Raw genomic sequence first — 17,517 nt, 5'->3', positions numbered from 1 at the left:
GTCTTCCCATGACATCATGATAAATCAATGGCTGATGCAAAAAATAATAGTGGTGTCAGTGTTCAACATGTGCAGTTACTGCATAGAATTACTTTGGGGAGTTGGGTTTATTTTATTTCTGCATTTATTTTTATCTCTACCTTGTTATACTTGTTACTTACAATTCAGGTTGAATTTTTAAGTTCCTTATACCTTGGGAAGAACTACACATGTCAACAGTTGTCTGTACAGATCTATTTTTAGTGTGGTGTTTCTGGAAAATGTTTTCCAAAATCTGTCAAAATGCAAATGTCTTGGAAGGATCATCTGCAAAGCTTACTTTTGTGGAAAAACTTGGGACCCTCTTCATTTATAAACATAAGGAGGAAATAATGCTTTGCTTTTTCTTTTTGACAGATTGTACAGATGAACAATTACTGTGGTCTTGGCATTGACGCAGAGTTGAGCTTGGACTTTCATCATGCTAGAGAAGAAGAACCAGGGAAATTTAATAGCAGGTAATCCTGGAGAAAACAGGGGTTAAGAGCAAACTCTGTAGTATTGCATAACTTTTAATTTACACTAAAATCTTGAAATCCTGCAGGTATCCACAAACAACATTGCTTGAGGCACAGGGAGCAATTAAGTTAGCCAGGAACTAATAGGCTTAGAATTGGGGTTTTGATTGATTTTTCCCCCCCACCCCGTTGTTTTGATGGATTTTTTTCCTTTCCTGAGAGCACACCAAAGCGAATCTTGGAATCCCTGTCATTAGTACTCAGTACACTTAGTTGCCAATAACTCCCAATTCTGAGTTCAGTGAAATTGAGGAAGTGGAAATACTTCTTACTCAAAGCCTTTAGTAGGATGTTGGGGCAGTGGTGCTAAGTGAGCAATAAACATGCTGTTTGAACCTAGTTGTATCTTTCCCACCCATCCTTAGTACTGTGGTAGCACCTGTGTGCTGGTAATAAGGATTTTTTAAAAAGAACATAGAACCATAGAATCTCCTGGGTTGGGAGGGACCCGTAAGGCTGATCGAGTCCAACTCTTGGCTCCACACAGGGAGTTAAGTCAGAGCGTGGGACTGAGTGTGTGGTCCAGATGCTTCTTGAACTCAGCCAAGTTGGTTGCTGTGACCCCTTCCCTGGGGAGCCTGTTCCAGTGCCTGACCTCCCCCTCAGTAAAGAACCTTATTCCTAGCATCCAACCTAAACCTCCCCTTGTCACAGCTTCATGCCATTCCCTCAGGTTCTATCGCTGGTCACCAAAGAGAGGAGATTGGCACCTTCCCCATTGTTCTTCTTCATCAGGAAACCAGAGACTGCAACGAGGTCTCCCCTCAGTCTCCTCTTGTCCAGGCTGCACAAACCCAGGGACTTCAGCCTCTCCTTGTATGCCTCCCCCTCCAGACCCTTCCCCATTCTCATTGCCCTCCTCTGGACACACTCCAGTAGTTTCATATGATCTCTGTGTATCAAGTGAGACTGTGTGATTAAAGAGTTGTGGAGAGACCTTCTTTCTGGCAGGCATATCAATTAATATTAATACATTTTCTTCTTCCCATAATCACTGAAATTAATGAGAAAAAGAAATCACACTTGTGTAATTACTCAGTAATTCCTTGCAGAAATTGGTTTTGTCTGCTTTCCCCTATGTTTGGGGATAAATGTCCTCTAAATTGTCTCAGCTGCCAGATGGAGTTACAGCCAATGCAACTATGCAGCATTCAAATCCTAAGTATTAAAAATAATTTGTGGCTGGTTATGACTGTTATGATGTGTAATGCGTTCTGTCTGCCATTACAGGCATTGTGGGTTTTTCCATTAAAATGCCGTAATACAGGGTATTGTGTATGCTACATAAGTTGGTGTCAGGCACTGGTTTGCATTTTCAATCCACTGGATTAAAAGCATCATAGGTAGTAACACTGGGCAATAGGCTTCCATATAGCAGTGTCTGTTCTCATGTATAAAACTGTTCTATTTACTTATGCAATTAAGGTAAGGATAACTTTAATTCTTCCTTTAAAATATGCTATTATGACTTTGCACTTTAAAAGACACGTCCTTTTCTTATTGCCACTTTATTTGATGGTTACTTGGACTGTTACTGTCCTGTGTGCTTTTCATCCTCTGCACCTTTATCTCAGCCAGTCCGCAGTGTGTGGCACCTGCAGTTCAGAGGGCCATGACTTGGTGTTGTTCTTCCAGACCTGTTACCTGCTGATTTGGACACTGTGCAAGCAAGGTGCCTTGCAGGTTGTGTGGGAAGGGGTGATTTTATCTTCTTTTTTACATGCAAGGGGCTATGTGTTTCTGTGACTCAAGTACCGGAAGATCAACGTGACATGATGAATTGACAGTGAGGTGTGGTTTTGCCTGAGACAAACAGCTTGTGCAGGTTAAAGTGCTGTCACACGCTTGTTGCTGTTTGCTGCCTGTGATTTTGATTGTTAAAATTGCTGGCTTTACCCTTTCCCAGGATATGCAAGTGCATGCTCTTACCAGCAAGATTACCCTTAAAAAAATAATTTTCAGTTAATGAACTGAGAAGGGCAACTATTGAATAGCACATGCAACAGCTGCTGGCAGTGAACTGGCTGCTCTCCTGTGCAGAACAGGAAGTTCCAAGCTGTGGAAACCAAAATTGCAGGTGATCCTTGGAAGAAAAATACTTGAGTGCTGTTCTGAATCAGGAACTTAAGCTTGTCCTGAAAACCATGTGCTCTCTGTCCACATACTTTAGAGCCTCTTCTTACACTCAGGACTTCTTACCTTTGATTAGCAACTCACAGTGCAATGATGACTTAGAATCCTAGAATGTGTAAGGTTGGAAGGGACCTTTAAAGGCTATCTAGTCCAACCCACCCTTCAGTAAGCAGAGACATCTTCACTAGATCAGGTCATTCAGAGCCCCATCAAGCCTGGCCTTGGGTGTCTCCAGGGATGGGGCTTCCACTAGCTCTCTGGGCAGCCTGTTCCAGTGATCCACCACCCTAATATCAAAGAACTTTTTCCTAATATCCAACCTAAATCTCCCCTTTTTTAGTTTAAAACCATCACCCCTCATCCTACTACTACATGCCTTTGTGAACAGTTCTTCCTCAGCTTTTTTTATAGGCACCTTTGGGGTACTGGAAGGCCACTATAAGGTCCCCATAGAGCCTTCTCTTCTCCAAGCTGAACAAGCCCAACTCTCTCAGCTTGTCTTCACAGGAGAGGTGCTCCAGCCCTCTGATCATTTTTGTGGCCCTCCTCTGGACATGCCCCAACAGGCCTATGTCCTTCTCATGTTGAGGGCTCCAAAGCTGAACACAATACTCCAGGTGAGGTCTCACCAGGGCAGAGTAGAGGGCCAGAATCACCTCTCTCTCTGCTGGCCACTCTTCTTGTGATGCAGCCTGGGATGTGGTTGGCCTTCTGGGCTGCAGATGCACTATGGTGGCTCACGTCCAGCTTCTCATCCATGAGTACTCCCAAGTCCTTTTCCTCAGGGCTCCTTGCAAGCACATCATCTCCTAACCTGTATGGATAACAGGGATTGTCCAGGCCCAGGTGCTGAACCCTGCACTTGGCTTTGTTGAACCTCATGAGGTTCACCTGGGCCCACTTCTCCTGCCTGTCCAGGTCCCTCTGGATGGCCTCTCATCCCTCTGGCACATTAACTTTTCACCACTCAACTTGGTGTCATCAGCAAATTTGCTGAGGGTGCACTCAATTCCCCTGTCAGGATCAGTATTAAAGATAACTTAACAGCACCAGTCCCAGCACAGACCCTGAGGAACTCTGCTTGTCACTGTCTTGTCTTCCAGTGGGACTTGGAGCCACTGACCACCACCCTCTGGATGTGACCATCCAGCCAATTCCTTATGCACTGAACAGCCCACCTGTCAAATCCATCTGTCTCCAACTTAGAGAGAAGGATGTTGTGGGGGATCATGTCAAAGGCCTTGCAGAAATCCAGATAGATGACATCTGTAGCTCTGCCCTTGTCCACTGATGCAGTCACTGCATTGTGCAAAGCCACTGGATTGGTCAGGCAGGACTTGCCCCAGCTGAAGCCATGCTGGCTGGCTCAGATCACCTCCCTGTCCTCCATGTGCCTCAGCACAGCTTCTAGGAGGAGCTGTTCCATGATGTTCCCAACCACAGAGGTGAGGCTGACAGGGCAGTAGTTCCCAGGATCCTCCTTCCCACCCTTTTTAAACATGGCTGTGGTGTTTCCCCTCTTCCAGACACTAGGGACTGCACTTGCTTGCCATGACTCTTCAAATATCATGAGAGTGGCTTGGCAAGTACATCAGCCAGTTCCTTCAGTACTCTGGGATGCATCTCCTCAGGTCCCGTGGACTTGTGTATGTTCAGGATCCTCAGATGGTCACAAACCTTATCTTCACTGACAGTGGGAGGGACTCTGTCTCCCTGGTCCCCATCGTGTGGGCCCTCAACTCAAGAGCAGTGAGGACAGAGGTCACCAGTGTAGACTGAGGCAGAAAAGCCATTGAGAACCTCAGCCTTTTCCTCATCTGTTGTCACCAGTTCACCACTGTCACTCATCTGGGAGGGGGTACACTTTCTTCAACCTTCCTTTTCTGGTTCATGTACCTGTAGACTTCCTTGCAGGGAATTTAGTGCTGAGCTTGCATTGCAGGGCAGACAAAAAACATCACTGCCACAACATACACTGTTTCTGTGTTCTTGAGTGCCAAGCTATGTGAGTGTTTTCCACAGTGCAAAACTTAAGGATCAGATCATCTGCCTTCATTCCCCTGATTCCTGTGGGATGCTGGAGCAGTCTTCAGGTCTGCTTATGACAGAAGGGACCACATTGTTCCATCCAGAACTAGCAGGAGACTGCTGTGGCAGGCAGTCTCCTGGATGTAAGGTTAGGCAGAGAGAGCCTGCACAATTTAATGCAAGTTTAGAATTGTTTAACAAAGATATGGAACTGTTTTCTCTCTTGGGTGAGGGCGTGTTGGTTGGTTGATTTGTCAGTTGCAGGTTTCAAAATGCAGCAGTGGCTACTGTGTTTTCCATCTTGGGTCCTCTGTATGTGAACCTGCCAGCCAGTAAGATCACCCACATGGATGCTTATTAATGGTTACAGCTCTCAGCTTCTGCCGTGGTGGTTTTCCACCCAGTGGTGGGCTTGTTGAATTGCAGGACAAGATAAAAGGCAGTCATTTTGTTTTGCTTGGTAGCTTTCTGTGCTGTGTGCAGCCCTTCTGAGAGGTCTGCTTCTCTGAGATGTAGTGTAGTTGTTTGTTAGTGCTCATGGGAAATTGCACTTCATTTGAAAAGGCTTAGCACACAGATTCCTTATCCATCACCTTTAAAGACTGTTTCCCAGACATACCCTTCTGGGTGCACAGTGGTTCACAAGAGCTCTGAGAAGTCTGGCTTTCTGCATCAGCTCATTTCACTTCATCATGACTTGCTTCTCTGTTTTGGTTTATGAAAGCTTGGAAAGCAGTTACTGATGGTCTTGCTTCTTGTCCACCAGACACGTTTGCTGCTTGGGCAGCAATCACAGGGGTGATTAAACTAACAGTATGGCCTCCTGAGTCTATGGAGACTTGTTCATAGGAGTTTAAAGAGTAAAGTGTGTTTCTAATTTGCTCTATTAAGGATAAATACAGGATTGCAATACTTAAAAACATTTGCTAAATTTCATAATCCATTAAACTGGACCTATGTAGGATCACCCTTTAACTTCAGTAGGTGATAGTCAATTAGCTAAACAAAGAATCAGTCCCACCTTCTGCCTGTCCCCCAGGAAAGGTGTATGTAGCTCTATGGGTGTAGCCAGCAGGGCATCAGGTAGTACGTTGAAGCTGGATGTAGTTGTAGTGCGTCTTGTGTAGAAAAACACACCAAAGGGCGATCCCTGAGCTGTGTAGCTCAAATCTCCAAACTTACTTGAGTGGTAGGATGTTACTTCCATGTCTGCACTCTGCAGAGCCTGCCAGGTAGTTCTGGGATGACATGATGATGCAAGTGTTGCAGACGAGCTGATGCAGGGACTCACTGGCTGCTTGGGGGTGGATGAACTGTGCATAACGCCCTGCCCTGCTCCCTCATACCCACCAGTGTCACTTACAGCAGTGACTCCAATGTGTCAACCTAATACAAACCTTTATTTCCTTCAACACAAATAAGATGCTGGAGACTTGTCCATGGACAACCTCCCCCTTCCTGCCTTGCTAACTATCATTAAGCTGCTGTCTGCAAAATGTATCTAACCAGAGGTTTTCTTTCCACCAAGTGGGATATTATTGGCCAGTGTGTTATTGGCTACTGTTAGCGGTAGCAACTTCCACAGGCACTTTCTCTCCAAACCATGTGCAGTGAAGGGTGGTGATTCTCTCTAGTGGTGGATATGTAAAGTTCACCCTTCCAAGCTTGGCTGGACATCTTAATCATAAAATCTTTTAGCCACTTCCATTGGGTAGGAACTGGCCTGGTAACATTGCTGAGATCAGTTTGTTCGTTCTTATTTGGTCGTAGTGTCCTCATACAATATATAAATAGAACATGTATGCAAGAATGGAGCGATGGGATTTAATCTCTGACAGATTTAGCCTTTGTTGTGCATAACAGGGTGCTGTATCCAATGTTTTTGGATCTTGTGGACCTCAGTGGTCTATAAATGTTTCTCAGAAGTTGTGTAATTCAGAACTGTGCCTGCAGTTAGGGCACTGTGTCTTCTCCTTTCCGTTTCTGCAGGCTTCCTTCTTTATGCAATGAAAGTTAATACTCTTGGGGACGTTTAAAGTATTGTATTTCCTATTGATCTTCTTATCTTGTATGGAGTAGAAGCACATGTTAAGTGGTGTTACATCAGGTGCCTTTAATTCAGTTTTGTTTAAAACTCTCAGCATGTAGGACCAATCATTCCCAGGGTAATAATTTAAAGGAACTGAACAGTCTCTGTCTGAAGAGCTGACTGTAACCCACATGCTGAACTGGCTGTCTTCCCCACTGGAATGTCTACAGCATTTAGACATAATGTTAGAGAGATTTTGCAGAGTTGGATTCCAATGACACCCATGTGCTAGTAGGGTGAAATGATGGAAATTTATGCTTTTTATTTTAAGTTTGCCCCCAAAGGCTGTGTATCCAAACGTTTCCATTATAAAGAAAATACTGTGTGTGTTTAACATTTGTTTATGCTATTCTTAAAATATTTGGACATTTCTAGGGATGCCATAAAATCTTCCTCATCTTGTTTTTTTACTTTGCATTTAGAGATGTTAGAGCTCTGTCACAGGTTAGTGTTACTAAGCATGTTTACAGCTTCTGTAGCTGAGCAGTATGTAAAGCAAAGACTCAAAAAGCATTTTGTGCCTTAATTATTCCAGCATTGCATGTGAAAGCATTTTAAAATGTTTCATGAAGACCTTTAGGTCTTAATTAAAAATACAGTTTTTGCAGCCCAGAAGATTACATTTCAAAGAGGCATTGTATTCAGGCAACACTTCTAGAAGGGATGAGTCTTCTCTAATAAAATTTCACAGATCTCCACATGCCTCCACAGCAGAAACCATCCCTTACGTAAAAAATATATTAAGTAGCAGCTCGTGGCTGATGCTGCAGTAAAGCTGTAAGAATTGGGAGATGGTTTTGATTGAAACACTCTTTAACCATACCTGCTAGAGGACAGCAGTGGTGCATGTACAAGGAAGAGTGCTGTGGGCCTTACCTGCTGCTTGTCTGCTCCTAGGTTTCACAACAAAGGAGTTTACGTGAAAGTTGGGCTGCAGAAGATAAGTCATACCAGAAATCTTCACAAAGACATAAAGCTTCAAGTGGACCAGCATGAGGTGGAGTTGCCAAGTATAGAAGGACTCATTTTTATTAACATACCCAGGTAAAAAGGAGAGGAAGGGTCCTGTGTGGATGCATATCTGGCTGCACATGTGGAAATGCTGTTTGGTGTTTGAGCATTAAGTCAGATGGTTAGATAAAATGTTAAATGGTCTACATTAACAGATGGCTGCTACTGGGTATTTTTGATTATTGACCAACTCACTGGCCTTGCAGCTGTGCCTCAGGAGCTCACTCTTAATATTCTGACATTTTTTTCTGACTCCACATAAATGTGCTACTGCCTTGTTTTCCCTGTGCAACCCCCCGTACATTTGCTATTTCTTCTGTGACCTAACAGTAATTTGGAATTACTTCCTCACCCAAAGGCCTTCAGATTTCATTGGGAGCAGTTTTCTAGTAAAAGGTGACTGTTTCAGCGCAATTGTAGGCTTGTGGCTTCTGTCCACCACTGCTACTCCCCGTCCCCTTTCCCCCAAACTGAATGGTGCACCAGATTTCACCGTAACTTGTTAAAGGATGAGAGATGATCAACTTGCAAATGCTGCCTGGCCTGTCTGGCCTAGAGACCAAGTGCCTCAGCAGTTCCTGCAGTGAAGGCCAGCAAGGATTCAGTTACCCAACACTCCCCGGGTCCTATAGCCAGCTGGTCAGTCTGGAGTCACTGATGCTGTCCTGACAGCTGTGGAAAACCCACAGTTCAGGTACCTTTTGTGGGGCTGCAGGAGCTGCCCTGATGCCTGCAGGGAGCTGGAGTTACTGCTGTGGAAGGAAGGCAGGCAAATCTGCAGGAAATCTGGCCTTCCGTAGCTGTGCTGCTGGTGGAGGTTTTCTGTTTGCACAAAACCAGCAGGAAATCAGTGCTGCCATACGACTTCTTTTCCACATACACTTTTACCTCAAAATACACCTGTATCTTCCCAGTTTGATCTGAAAAGGTTTCAGTTTTTAATGCAAATAAATATTCTTAGATGTAGACACGTGCACTTGCACACAAGTGTGTGTTGCACATGAGAACTGTGGAGGAGAAAAGATCACAATTAGTACTGAGCAGTCAATGCACTAAAACAATAGGCACATGACTTGAGTAAGGAAGGTCAGCACTACACAAAAAGCAGCACAGTTAAATCTTCAGAAGCATTTCAGAGGATTGAAGTCAAGGAATATCTCTGGAACTACAGTGAGTTTGGCCAAGTATGCAAATAAATACTGAATACTTGTTTTAGCTTTAGTTTCTCCTCAGCAGCCTGTCAAGACCAGTAAGGTATCTGTTAAGTTCCCAAGTCTTGGAAGTTAAGGGTTAGTGTACGAAACTCGAACTCTGTGGAGTTGCTTTCTTCTTACCTACTCTTCTTACCTTCTTTCAAATCCACTTACCTTACCCCCTTCTTTCACTCCTGAAGATCTGGTCAGAGGTCTTTCAAATTTAGGAAAGACTCCCTGCTTTAACACTGCAGGAAAGCTGTGTTGTCTCCTCAAGCTGGTGGGGAGCAGTGTCTGAAGTCTGAGGAACCCAACACCCCTAGCAGGGTGCTCTGTGGCAGACAGCAGGTCCATGGACAGTCACTGTGGTGTTCTCTCTATGTAGCTGGGGGTCTGGAGCTGATCTGTGGGGGTCTGAGAGTGATAATCGCTTTGAGAAGCCACGCATCGATGATGGCCTGCTGGAAGTTGTTGGTGTGACTGGCGTTGTTCACATGGTAAGTTGACATCTCCGTAAGAACAGGGGAAACTCACATTTTCTCAGACCAGTGGGGTTTTTTGGGAGGTGTTGATTGTTTGGGGGGGTGGCATCTTTTTGTAACAAACAGTGCACTGCAAGTGCATAGTCCAATTAAGTATGCCTCTGTGTTGAGGTTATACCATCATTTGTTCAGGTACTTGTTGTGTCCCACAGAAAGGGTTTTAGCCATAAGCATCACCCCTGAGCAGTGCAGGCTGCCTGTGAACAAAGTGTTCAGGTGTCGGGAGTTCGGCTGCAGCTGACGTGCCCACTTATGGACACTGGCCTGTGTTGGCCTGCCCAGACATCCCTGTGCCATAGTCTGGCAGAACCTACAGATGGAATGGAAACTGAAGAAACCTGTGGTTGGATAAGAAGAAGTAATAGGGGTGTGAAGAACTTGTTAAACAAGCATGGGGCAGTGCATACCTCCTAACAGGCATCACGATGTCAAAACCAAACAGTTAATGGGATGAATACAAGATTCTATTTTAATATTACAAAAACACCTACTCTTATATAGTGTATTTGTGAAAAATCTTGTCATACCTTATCACAATCGGGGCAGAGATTCCTCCTGTACAGGTGGCTTTATAATTACCTGCCACAGGCTTTCCAGCACCTGTCTCTGAGACTCTGATGCTGGCTGCTCTTCATCAGAACGCTACATGAAGCAGATGGTCTGCCAGTTCTGCAGAGGGTATTATGACTCAGTTTGTGCAACTTCCATTTTTTCATGTATGGCATCTTTTTGCCGTGGCCTTGTGTTGGCAGCACAGGCCTGTGGGACAGCAAGTTATTTTTGTCTTCATCTTTCTTTCACTGTCTTAAAAAATGTGATGCCAAAAAAGCATATGTGGTCAGGTAACCAGACAACTAAGCCATACAACCACCAAAAATGGAAATGTGGGTGCTGAAAAGTTCTTTGTGCAGCTCGGTCTTCTGTGTTGGCCAACATTTGTAATTTAGATCTTTTAAGGAAGACCAAGGCAAAACAAGCCATTAGAAGAAGTGGTATGGTAGAGATCTTTTAAATCTTTGTGAAGTTTCAAGCAACAAGAAGTGCACCTGTTGCTCTAGAAAATGAATGTTAACAGGCCCATGCTCTGGTTTTGTTGTCTTTAAGGTTTTTACTCCCGTATTTGGTAGCTCTCACATTTCCAGAGAGAATGAGTAGCAGCACAGTTCACTTTGCTTCACTTTTTACAATCAGCTGCATACTTGTAGTTGAGTATATGTATATGTAGTTGAGTGTGTAAGGACTTGTTTGGCTAAGTTCTCTCTACGTTTGATAATGTATTTTTAGACTTTTGAGTTTCACATGTTGCCAAAGTCTGTGCGTGTAGTCAGGTGTTCTGAAAATGTGTTTACTAGGTTATGGAATGGGGAAGTAAAAGCAAGGGAGACCCCTGTCTACATGTTTCTTGGCCAACATCAGTGTGCATATGCCTTCACAGTGTAAATTACTCTGCCTCTGGCACCTGCAGGGCTCTGAGTTGTTCTTCATGAGCTAACTTACATAATTAATGCTGTGTCAGTAAGAGCATCCTGTGCAGGTTTTGCCTAATCAGTTCTTTTACTCAAAACTCAAAGTGTCAGCTGAGAATAAAATTCTGACCACCTAGTTTAAGTGCAGGTAGTATTTCTGCTACTTGGTTACTGGGGTGATTGATATCCTGGCTTCTGTTCCCTAACAGGGTCAAGTCCAAGGTGGTTTTCGATCAGGAATCCGCATAGCCCAAGGCTCCTATTTTCGTGTAACACTGCTAAAGCCAATTCCAGTTCAGGTTGATGGAGAACCCTGGATTCAGGCCCCTGGCCAGATTATTATTTCTGCTGCAGGACCGAAGGTACTGGCTGTGGATTCACCTTAGCAAGATTACTGTGTTTCTTCAGTGTGTATTATTGTGTTATCTTGCTCATCAGTTGTGGTCTGATGAGTAACTTCGAAAGCGTGAACTCGCACAGTGTGGTGACTGCTGGTTAGGAACGTAGTTTCTACAGAGGCTGTTAGAGGGCCTTCTCCACTGGTTCAGATGAGGCTTGTGTTTAAAAAAAAGGTCCCCAAGCCTCAGCCTAGTGACTTACTTTTTTTTCCCTGTATTGTGATCTCCGGGCAATGTTACTTGTCCTGAATTGGATCACAGTTATCAGAGCCACAGCAGTCCCACAGTGTGTAAGGTAGGAAGCATTCTTCTGCCAATGGTGGCAGAGGGAAGGTCTGTCAGAGAGCAGCAAAAGAACAAAGCTGAATAATGGAGGGAGGAGAGTCTGAAATAAATAAAAAAACCCCCAACTTTAGAGTATCAGTGCTGGGTTTCCTTGCTCTCTCTCAATGTATATGTAGAAGGAAAAGAGCATCAGCCACTGAAGAATGTAACTTCTCTACTGGCATTGGAACTAAGAAATAAACATTTTGAAGCAGTTGTCACAGGTGTACACCAATCTACATGTTTTCCACTACCCTTAAGGATGCCTTTTTAATTATCAGAAATTTGTTCCTAAGGGCAGTCTTGGAGAGTATGTAGCCTTACCAAGAGGGCTGCCAGAACAATGGCCCTTGCAGTGGTGTCCTGGTTTTGGTCAGGATGGAGTTAACTTCTGGATGGAAGCGGCTGGAATACTGTGTTTGGGAGTTAAAATGAAAGCAGTGCTGATAACACCCTGATGGTTTTAGTTGCTGTCAGAGGGTCAAGGACTTTCTCAGCTCTTCGTATTTCTCTATTCGTGAGAAAGGAGGGGCAAAGCCAGGACAGGTGACCCAAACTGGCCAAAGAGAGTATTCCATGCCAATTACGTCCTGCCCAGGATAAAGGGGGGCTGATGGGAGGAGGAGCAGGGGCGGCTCCGGGAGGCACGGTTTTCGGGGGGTTCCAGTTGGGTTTCGGGACGGCTCTGGGTGGCACGGCCTGAGCTGTGTGGTTCAGTCAGGAACTGCATTGTGTATCAACAGCTTCATATATTTTTTGCTCTAAAGTCCTGTCAGTATTGTTATATTTTATCTTTCTGCTATTTTAGTAAACTACCCTTATCCCAACCCATGGGCCTTTTGGTTTCTAGGCTTGAGGTTGTTATTTGCCCCTTCTTTTTCTCTTCCCTTGCCTCACACCTGCCCCCCATTCTGCCCCCCACCCCCTCCACCTTCCCCTGCTCTTTTCCTTTAAGGAGCAGGCAGCTGTGTGGATCTCGGCTCTCAGCCGGGGTGAAACCACGACAAGTGGAAAAATGGATGAAAAAGAGAGTCGTACCTTAGATGCTTTGTAGTATGCTAAACTTTTTTCTTTTCCTGAGAAAAAGGGTAAAAAAACCACAAGGAGAATGAACCTAACTTGTCCTTCCAGTGAGGAATTTTTCTGTCTATCAGGTTACTGGCTAGTAGTGTTATCTGTATATATGGAGGTATAAATATACGTGTACATGAATACATATATGCACGCACTTACATATCCTTATACATCAATACACATGCACATGCATATATATTTTTTAAAAACAGTTAATCCCATAGCTCTGTAAGGATACCTGCTTCAGATTGTTGGAAATGCAACAGAAGAACATTTATATACACAACTTCCCTTAGATTTGCTTATGGGTGTCTACAGATATTTTAATACTCAGTTTCTTTTAAAACTTTCCATTTCAGGTCCATATGTTGAAAAAATCCAAGCAGAAACAGAAAAAAACTGGAAGCCTGAAAGAGATGAGAGTGGATAGCATGCCGGTTTCTGAAGGAGGACGCTAAGTGGAGTCCTGTGCTCAGAAGTGCTGCAGCACAGCCTGCTGTAGATACCACAATGGGTCAGCAAACCGACTGCAGACAACTGGTGAAGAGGGTTGCTTATCAGTGTGCCTTTCATTGCATTGGTACTGGGTTCTACTTCGTCTTTCAGAGATAGTGCCTCATTGTTACAAATAACTGTTCTGTACTACTTGGCTCATCTAGAATGTTTACTTTGGGTTGCTTTTCCATAAGCCATTTCCCAGCCTTTCATGTATATAGAAACTGAGGCCAGAGATTCCAAGGTGCTGGGATTTGTGCATCTGCGTTCACAAAGACTCTTCCCCTCCTCCCAGATTTTTCCTAAAGAAAAGCATTCCATCGATAAATTTTGGTGCATTGTTCCATAAATGAAAATGTGTTCCTTTAATGCTCGCAGTAGCCTCCCAAGCAAAAAAAGGCAAAGATATGAACTCTTTGGATCAGTCCAAATAGCACAGCTGAAACAGTACTACCGTAAAGAGAAAAATACAAAACACAGGAGAGATGACTTCTATAAAAGGAGCCCTGTGCACTGTGAAGAGAGAATGTACTAGAACAGTTGAGTCAGAATATTTCAAAGGGTTTACTACAACAGTATTGAGACAGTATGAATGAAGGGGAAACAGCTTGTAGGGTGAGTTTTCAACTGCAGCTCAGTTTCTCCTGTATTATTTAGCCAAAGCCCATTGTAACAGGCATATGAATTTCAGCAGCTAGTGGACGAAAGGAACAAAATTATTCAAGGCAGTATTACATTATACTGATTTTTTTCACTGTCACTGAAACCATTGCCTTTGACACCAGACTCTTCTTTACTTGTGCTGTTTCATTTCCATTAGTTTGTCACAGTTGGGCTGCTATTTACTGGCAAGCTCGAAGACTAAAAGAATCATCACTAATCCCAGTGAAAGCACCATCATTTACTATTCACTGAAGTAAGTTAGCACATGCGTGTGTTAGAGCTGAAGTACAGCGTAGCTTCACTGACAGCCTTACAGGGTATCCAAGTCTGTAGTGCACATGTAACAATGCTGTGGGCTTGGGATAACTGGGAACATGATAGTTGTGGAAACTCACTCACCTGGTCAGCTTTTCAAGTGCTTGGTGAGTGTTGTTTCCAGGTGTGGGCCCATGGTGTGTGTCTGCTCAACTGGATGAGCACATGCTCTTCCAAAGCAGATTCTCCGCAGCTCCTGTGAGACAGAGATCACCTCTCTGCTTACCCAGCTGCTGAAAATGTGGGGATCCCCTACTGCTACAGCTTCCAGCTAGAGGCTGACGCGAGAGCAGGCATGAAGCTCCACAGCATCTCCTTCACAGCGTGAGTCTACACACACCAGCTGCCAGTGGCCATAGTTGTGGTCTTCACTCACATCTCTACTGCTCTCAGCTCACTCTGGTTCTCTGGTGACCTGAACCTTTCACTTCTAATGAACATCACACATGTGGGGCCCTTTGAGCCAGTTGGGGTGCAGGGGAACTGCCTTGCTTTGCCACTTGTAGGTATCTGCTGCGTAAGCTGTGTTGGCCAGAGCCCACTTACCACTGCAGTCTTAACAAGTGCAGCTGTTGATGGCATGAACTGACCACTCAAGTGACAGCTTTTCCAGCATTCCTCTTGTCAGAGTGTCTAGAAAAACCCCTGCAGCTGCCTCAGGGGATTTCAGTGTAACTCTGAAATATGGAAAAGGTGTTCTTTGTTGGAGCTGGTGATGTGCCGAGACAGCTGTCGATCAGTCTGTACCCTGAGCACTGTGCCAGCTTCAGCAACACATGATCAGCTTGCTTTCTACTTCCCAGTCACAGTGTGGGTGGGGGTGTGCAGGTGGGTGCTGCAACACAGTCATATACAGCGAAAGAGCAATAGAGCTAAAGTTACAAACCAGGACAAAACAGCCATGTGAAAAAGGCAGCTGCCTGCAGCCTCTCCTTCCTGCCCCATGATTCCTTCTGTTCCTACTGTTCTGGTAGTGACACATTTGGAGAAGTGACTGACATGGTCTGCAGTGAAGCCTGGTATTAATTATTTACCTTGTTATTTAATTTTAAGGATGTTCTTCAGGCACTATCACGTAGGCTACCACTCACCTTATTATTCAGCACACAAACTTGACTCACGCTATGAAGGAGATAGTGTGGATAGTACAGAGCTTAAATCCCCATCTCCTGATCATTAAACACTTTGTTGGTTGTCTCTGCTTCAGAACCCGGGCATGAAGGAGCAGCTGGAGCTCCTCTGGCATCCTGGTACCAGCATTACCAGCAGGAAGGGTGGTGGGGTGTATTTCAGGGTATGCCCTCTCAGAATGAAGCTCACAAATAGACACCAATTGATTGCTGCTTATGATTGTCCAGAAAGCCAGAGAAACTGCTTGTGTGTCCCCAGGGCAGCAGAAAGAATGCATGGTCTTCTCTCCAACTGCTGACTCATTAATGGAGGAGAAAACGACTTTTGTTACAGAAAACGTGAGCTTTAGGTTTGCTGGTACTGTCAGTCTTCTATGGCCCAAGTAAATAAACCTGTCTTGCTTTTTTTCCAGACCTACATCATCACACAGAATGCAACTGACAGTGTTCCATGTTCTTGGCTCACTAAGGGCCTGGATGTCTCTCCCTGTTGCTCAGTGTCCATTATCTGAAAGAACATGAAACTCTTGAGCCACAGTATTTTAATCAGAGGGCCCCACTCTGTGGCATATCCTTCCATGGGGATTTTCCAGCCCTGGAATGTGGTATGAGCCTGCCTCAGCTGTAGTAGCTAGGGGACGTGCAAGTGTGACTGTTCTCCTCACAACTGCTAGAGGGGATCCTGGTAGAGGACAGGCCTTTCTTTTTTCTTTTCCTTCTCTCTTTGTTTTTTCTAGAAACTGACTCCCACATGTTGTTTGAACAGATGACTTCCACACTCATATGAAATATCTGAAAATATGTCTTAAGAAAAACACACTTTGCATTTAAGGTGTCTCTGTATTATTAAATGATTTAGTATGCTTTGAAGACAGATGCCTTGGTCCTGTAAAGCTTTTCAAAGGAGAAACTCTCTATTTAGCTGCTCTGTTGTTTCAGTTGCAGGTACTGTGAAGGCCAGTATATCGAGAACCTTTTTTTTTTAAATGTTTTGTTACACATAGTATCTAAGAATGTCTAGTATTTTCTTCATAGTATGTAAGACTTCCTTGAAGAGAGAAGATAACTCCTTGTAATTACTACAAAACATTTTGACTTAGCCTTTCTATGGTATAAAACAGTGCAGTGCAGTACAATTTACATAATAGTGGGCTGATAAATGATTCTTGGCACCGAGTCTGAGTAAGATTGTGTGAGGAAACCTACTGGTCACACAGCCAAATCTGCATTAAATAATGCAGTAACAAAAGTGCTGGGAAGAGGCTCAGTTCTGTCAAGACAGGTGTTAGTCAGTAACAGGGACACTGGACCAGGATCCATAATCTATAGGCAGGGAGGAGATACAAGCTGGTTGCTATCCTGAGCACACTCCTCCTCTCTACTGCCCTGCTACTAACCGTGTCCAGCACCTACAGCACAGCTAGCATCTCTCCTGCCCTTCGCTGGTGTCCTCCTAGGCTTTGCCACCATGGGGAGAGAAGGGTCCTGAAAATCATGGTGCATTTCAAACCTCCCACTGTTGCAGACAAGAGAAGGTGGGGAGCTGGTTAAAACCTGTTCTGACAGGTAAACACATTACCTCTGTCTTGGATTGGGAGAACCAAAATTCCAAAGCTCATCCCTGAAATACAGGTGCTACTTCAGAAAATTTGCTGGTTTCTCCCCACAGCTTCTACACCTTTAGTTTAAATTGCTGGTATTTTCCTTGCATAGCTCTTCAAATAGAACTGTGTTATTTTGCCAAAAACCTTTTGCTTGTTTATATGTGTGTATATGTGTATGTACATCCACGTGTGTACATCCATAGGCACACAGCCTTTAAAAGCAGGCCTTACTGTACTTCCTTTCACAGTGCCTACTTGTACAGCTTTTGCTGTGTTGCAGTTCTGACAGCACTTGCTTCTGGATCTTTCCCTCACCAGTTCTGGACAGGAGGCAGAGCTCATTTTCTTGCTGGTCCCACTGAGGTTCCCGACATGTATTTCTAATGGACCTGTGCTTTCCAACAAGACATGATGGCAATATAGTGAAAGCACAACTGTGTTCAGAGTACAGTCTCTGGGTGTGAACAGTTTGACCTCTTTCTAGATACTATTTAT

At 44.3% G+C, this 17,517-nt stretch overlaps 1 protein-coding gene across 1 annotated transcript in view; it reads left to right on the top strand.

The window, feature by feature from the left end:
* The window catches only part of DGKQ (diacylglycerol kinase theta), a gene marked incomplete at its 5' end in the record, with an annotated part of 90,962 nt that extends 77,565 nt beyond the window's left edge, over window positions 1-13,397 (top strand). The window contains 5 exons of the mRNA XM_084277955.1: window positions 397-497; window positions 7,705-7,851; window positions 9,397-9,508; window positions 11,229-11,381; window positions 13,175-13,397. Coding sequence (XP_084134081.1) covers window positions 397-497; window positions 7,705-7,851; window positions 9,397-9,508; window positions 11,229-11,381; window positions 13,175-13,273 — 612 coding nt within the window. The 3' untranslated portion in view covers window positions 13,274-13,397. The remainder of the gene's footprint in view (window positions 1-396; window positions 498-7,704; window positions 7,852-9,396; window positions 9,509-11,228; window positions 11,382-13,174) is intronic.
* Between the last annotated feature and the right edge of the window lie 4,120 nt (window positions 13,398-17,517).

Source organism: Gallinula chloropus (assembly GCF_964237585.1).
Source record: "Gallinula chloropus genome assembly, chromosome: Z".
Lineage (NCBI taxonomy): Eukaryota > Metazoa > Chordata > Aves > Gruiformes > Rallidae > Gallinula > Gallinula chloropus.
The sequence above is the reverse complement of the archived record's forward strand: the minus strand, read 5'-3'. Positions and strand labels throughout refer to the sequence as shown.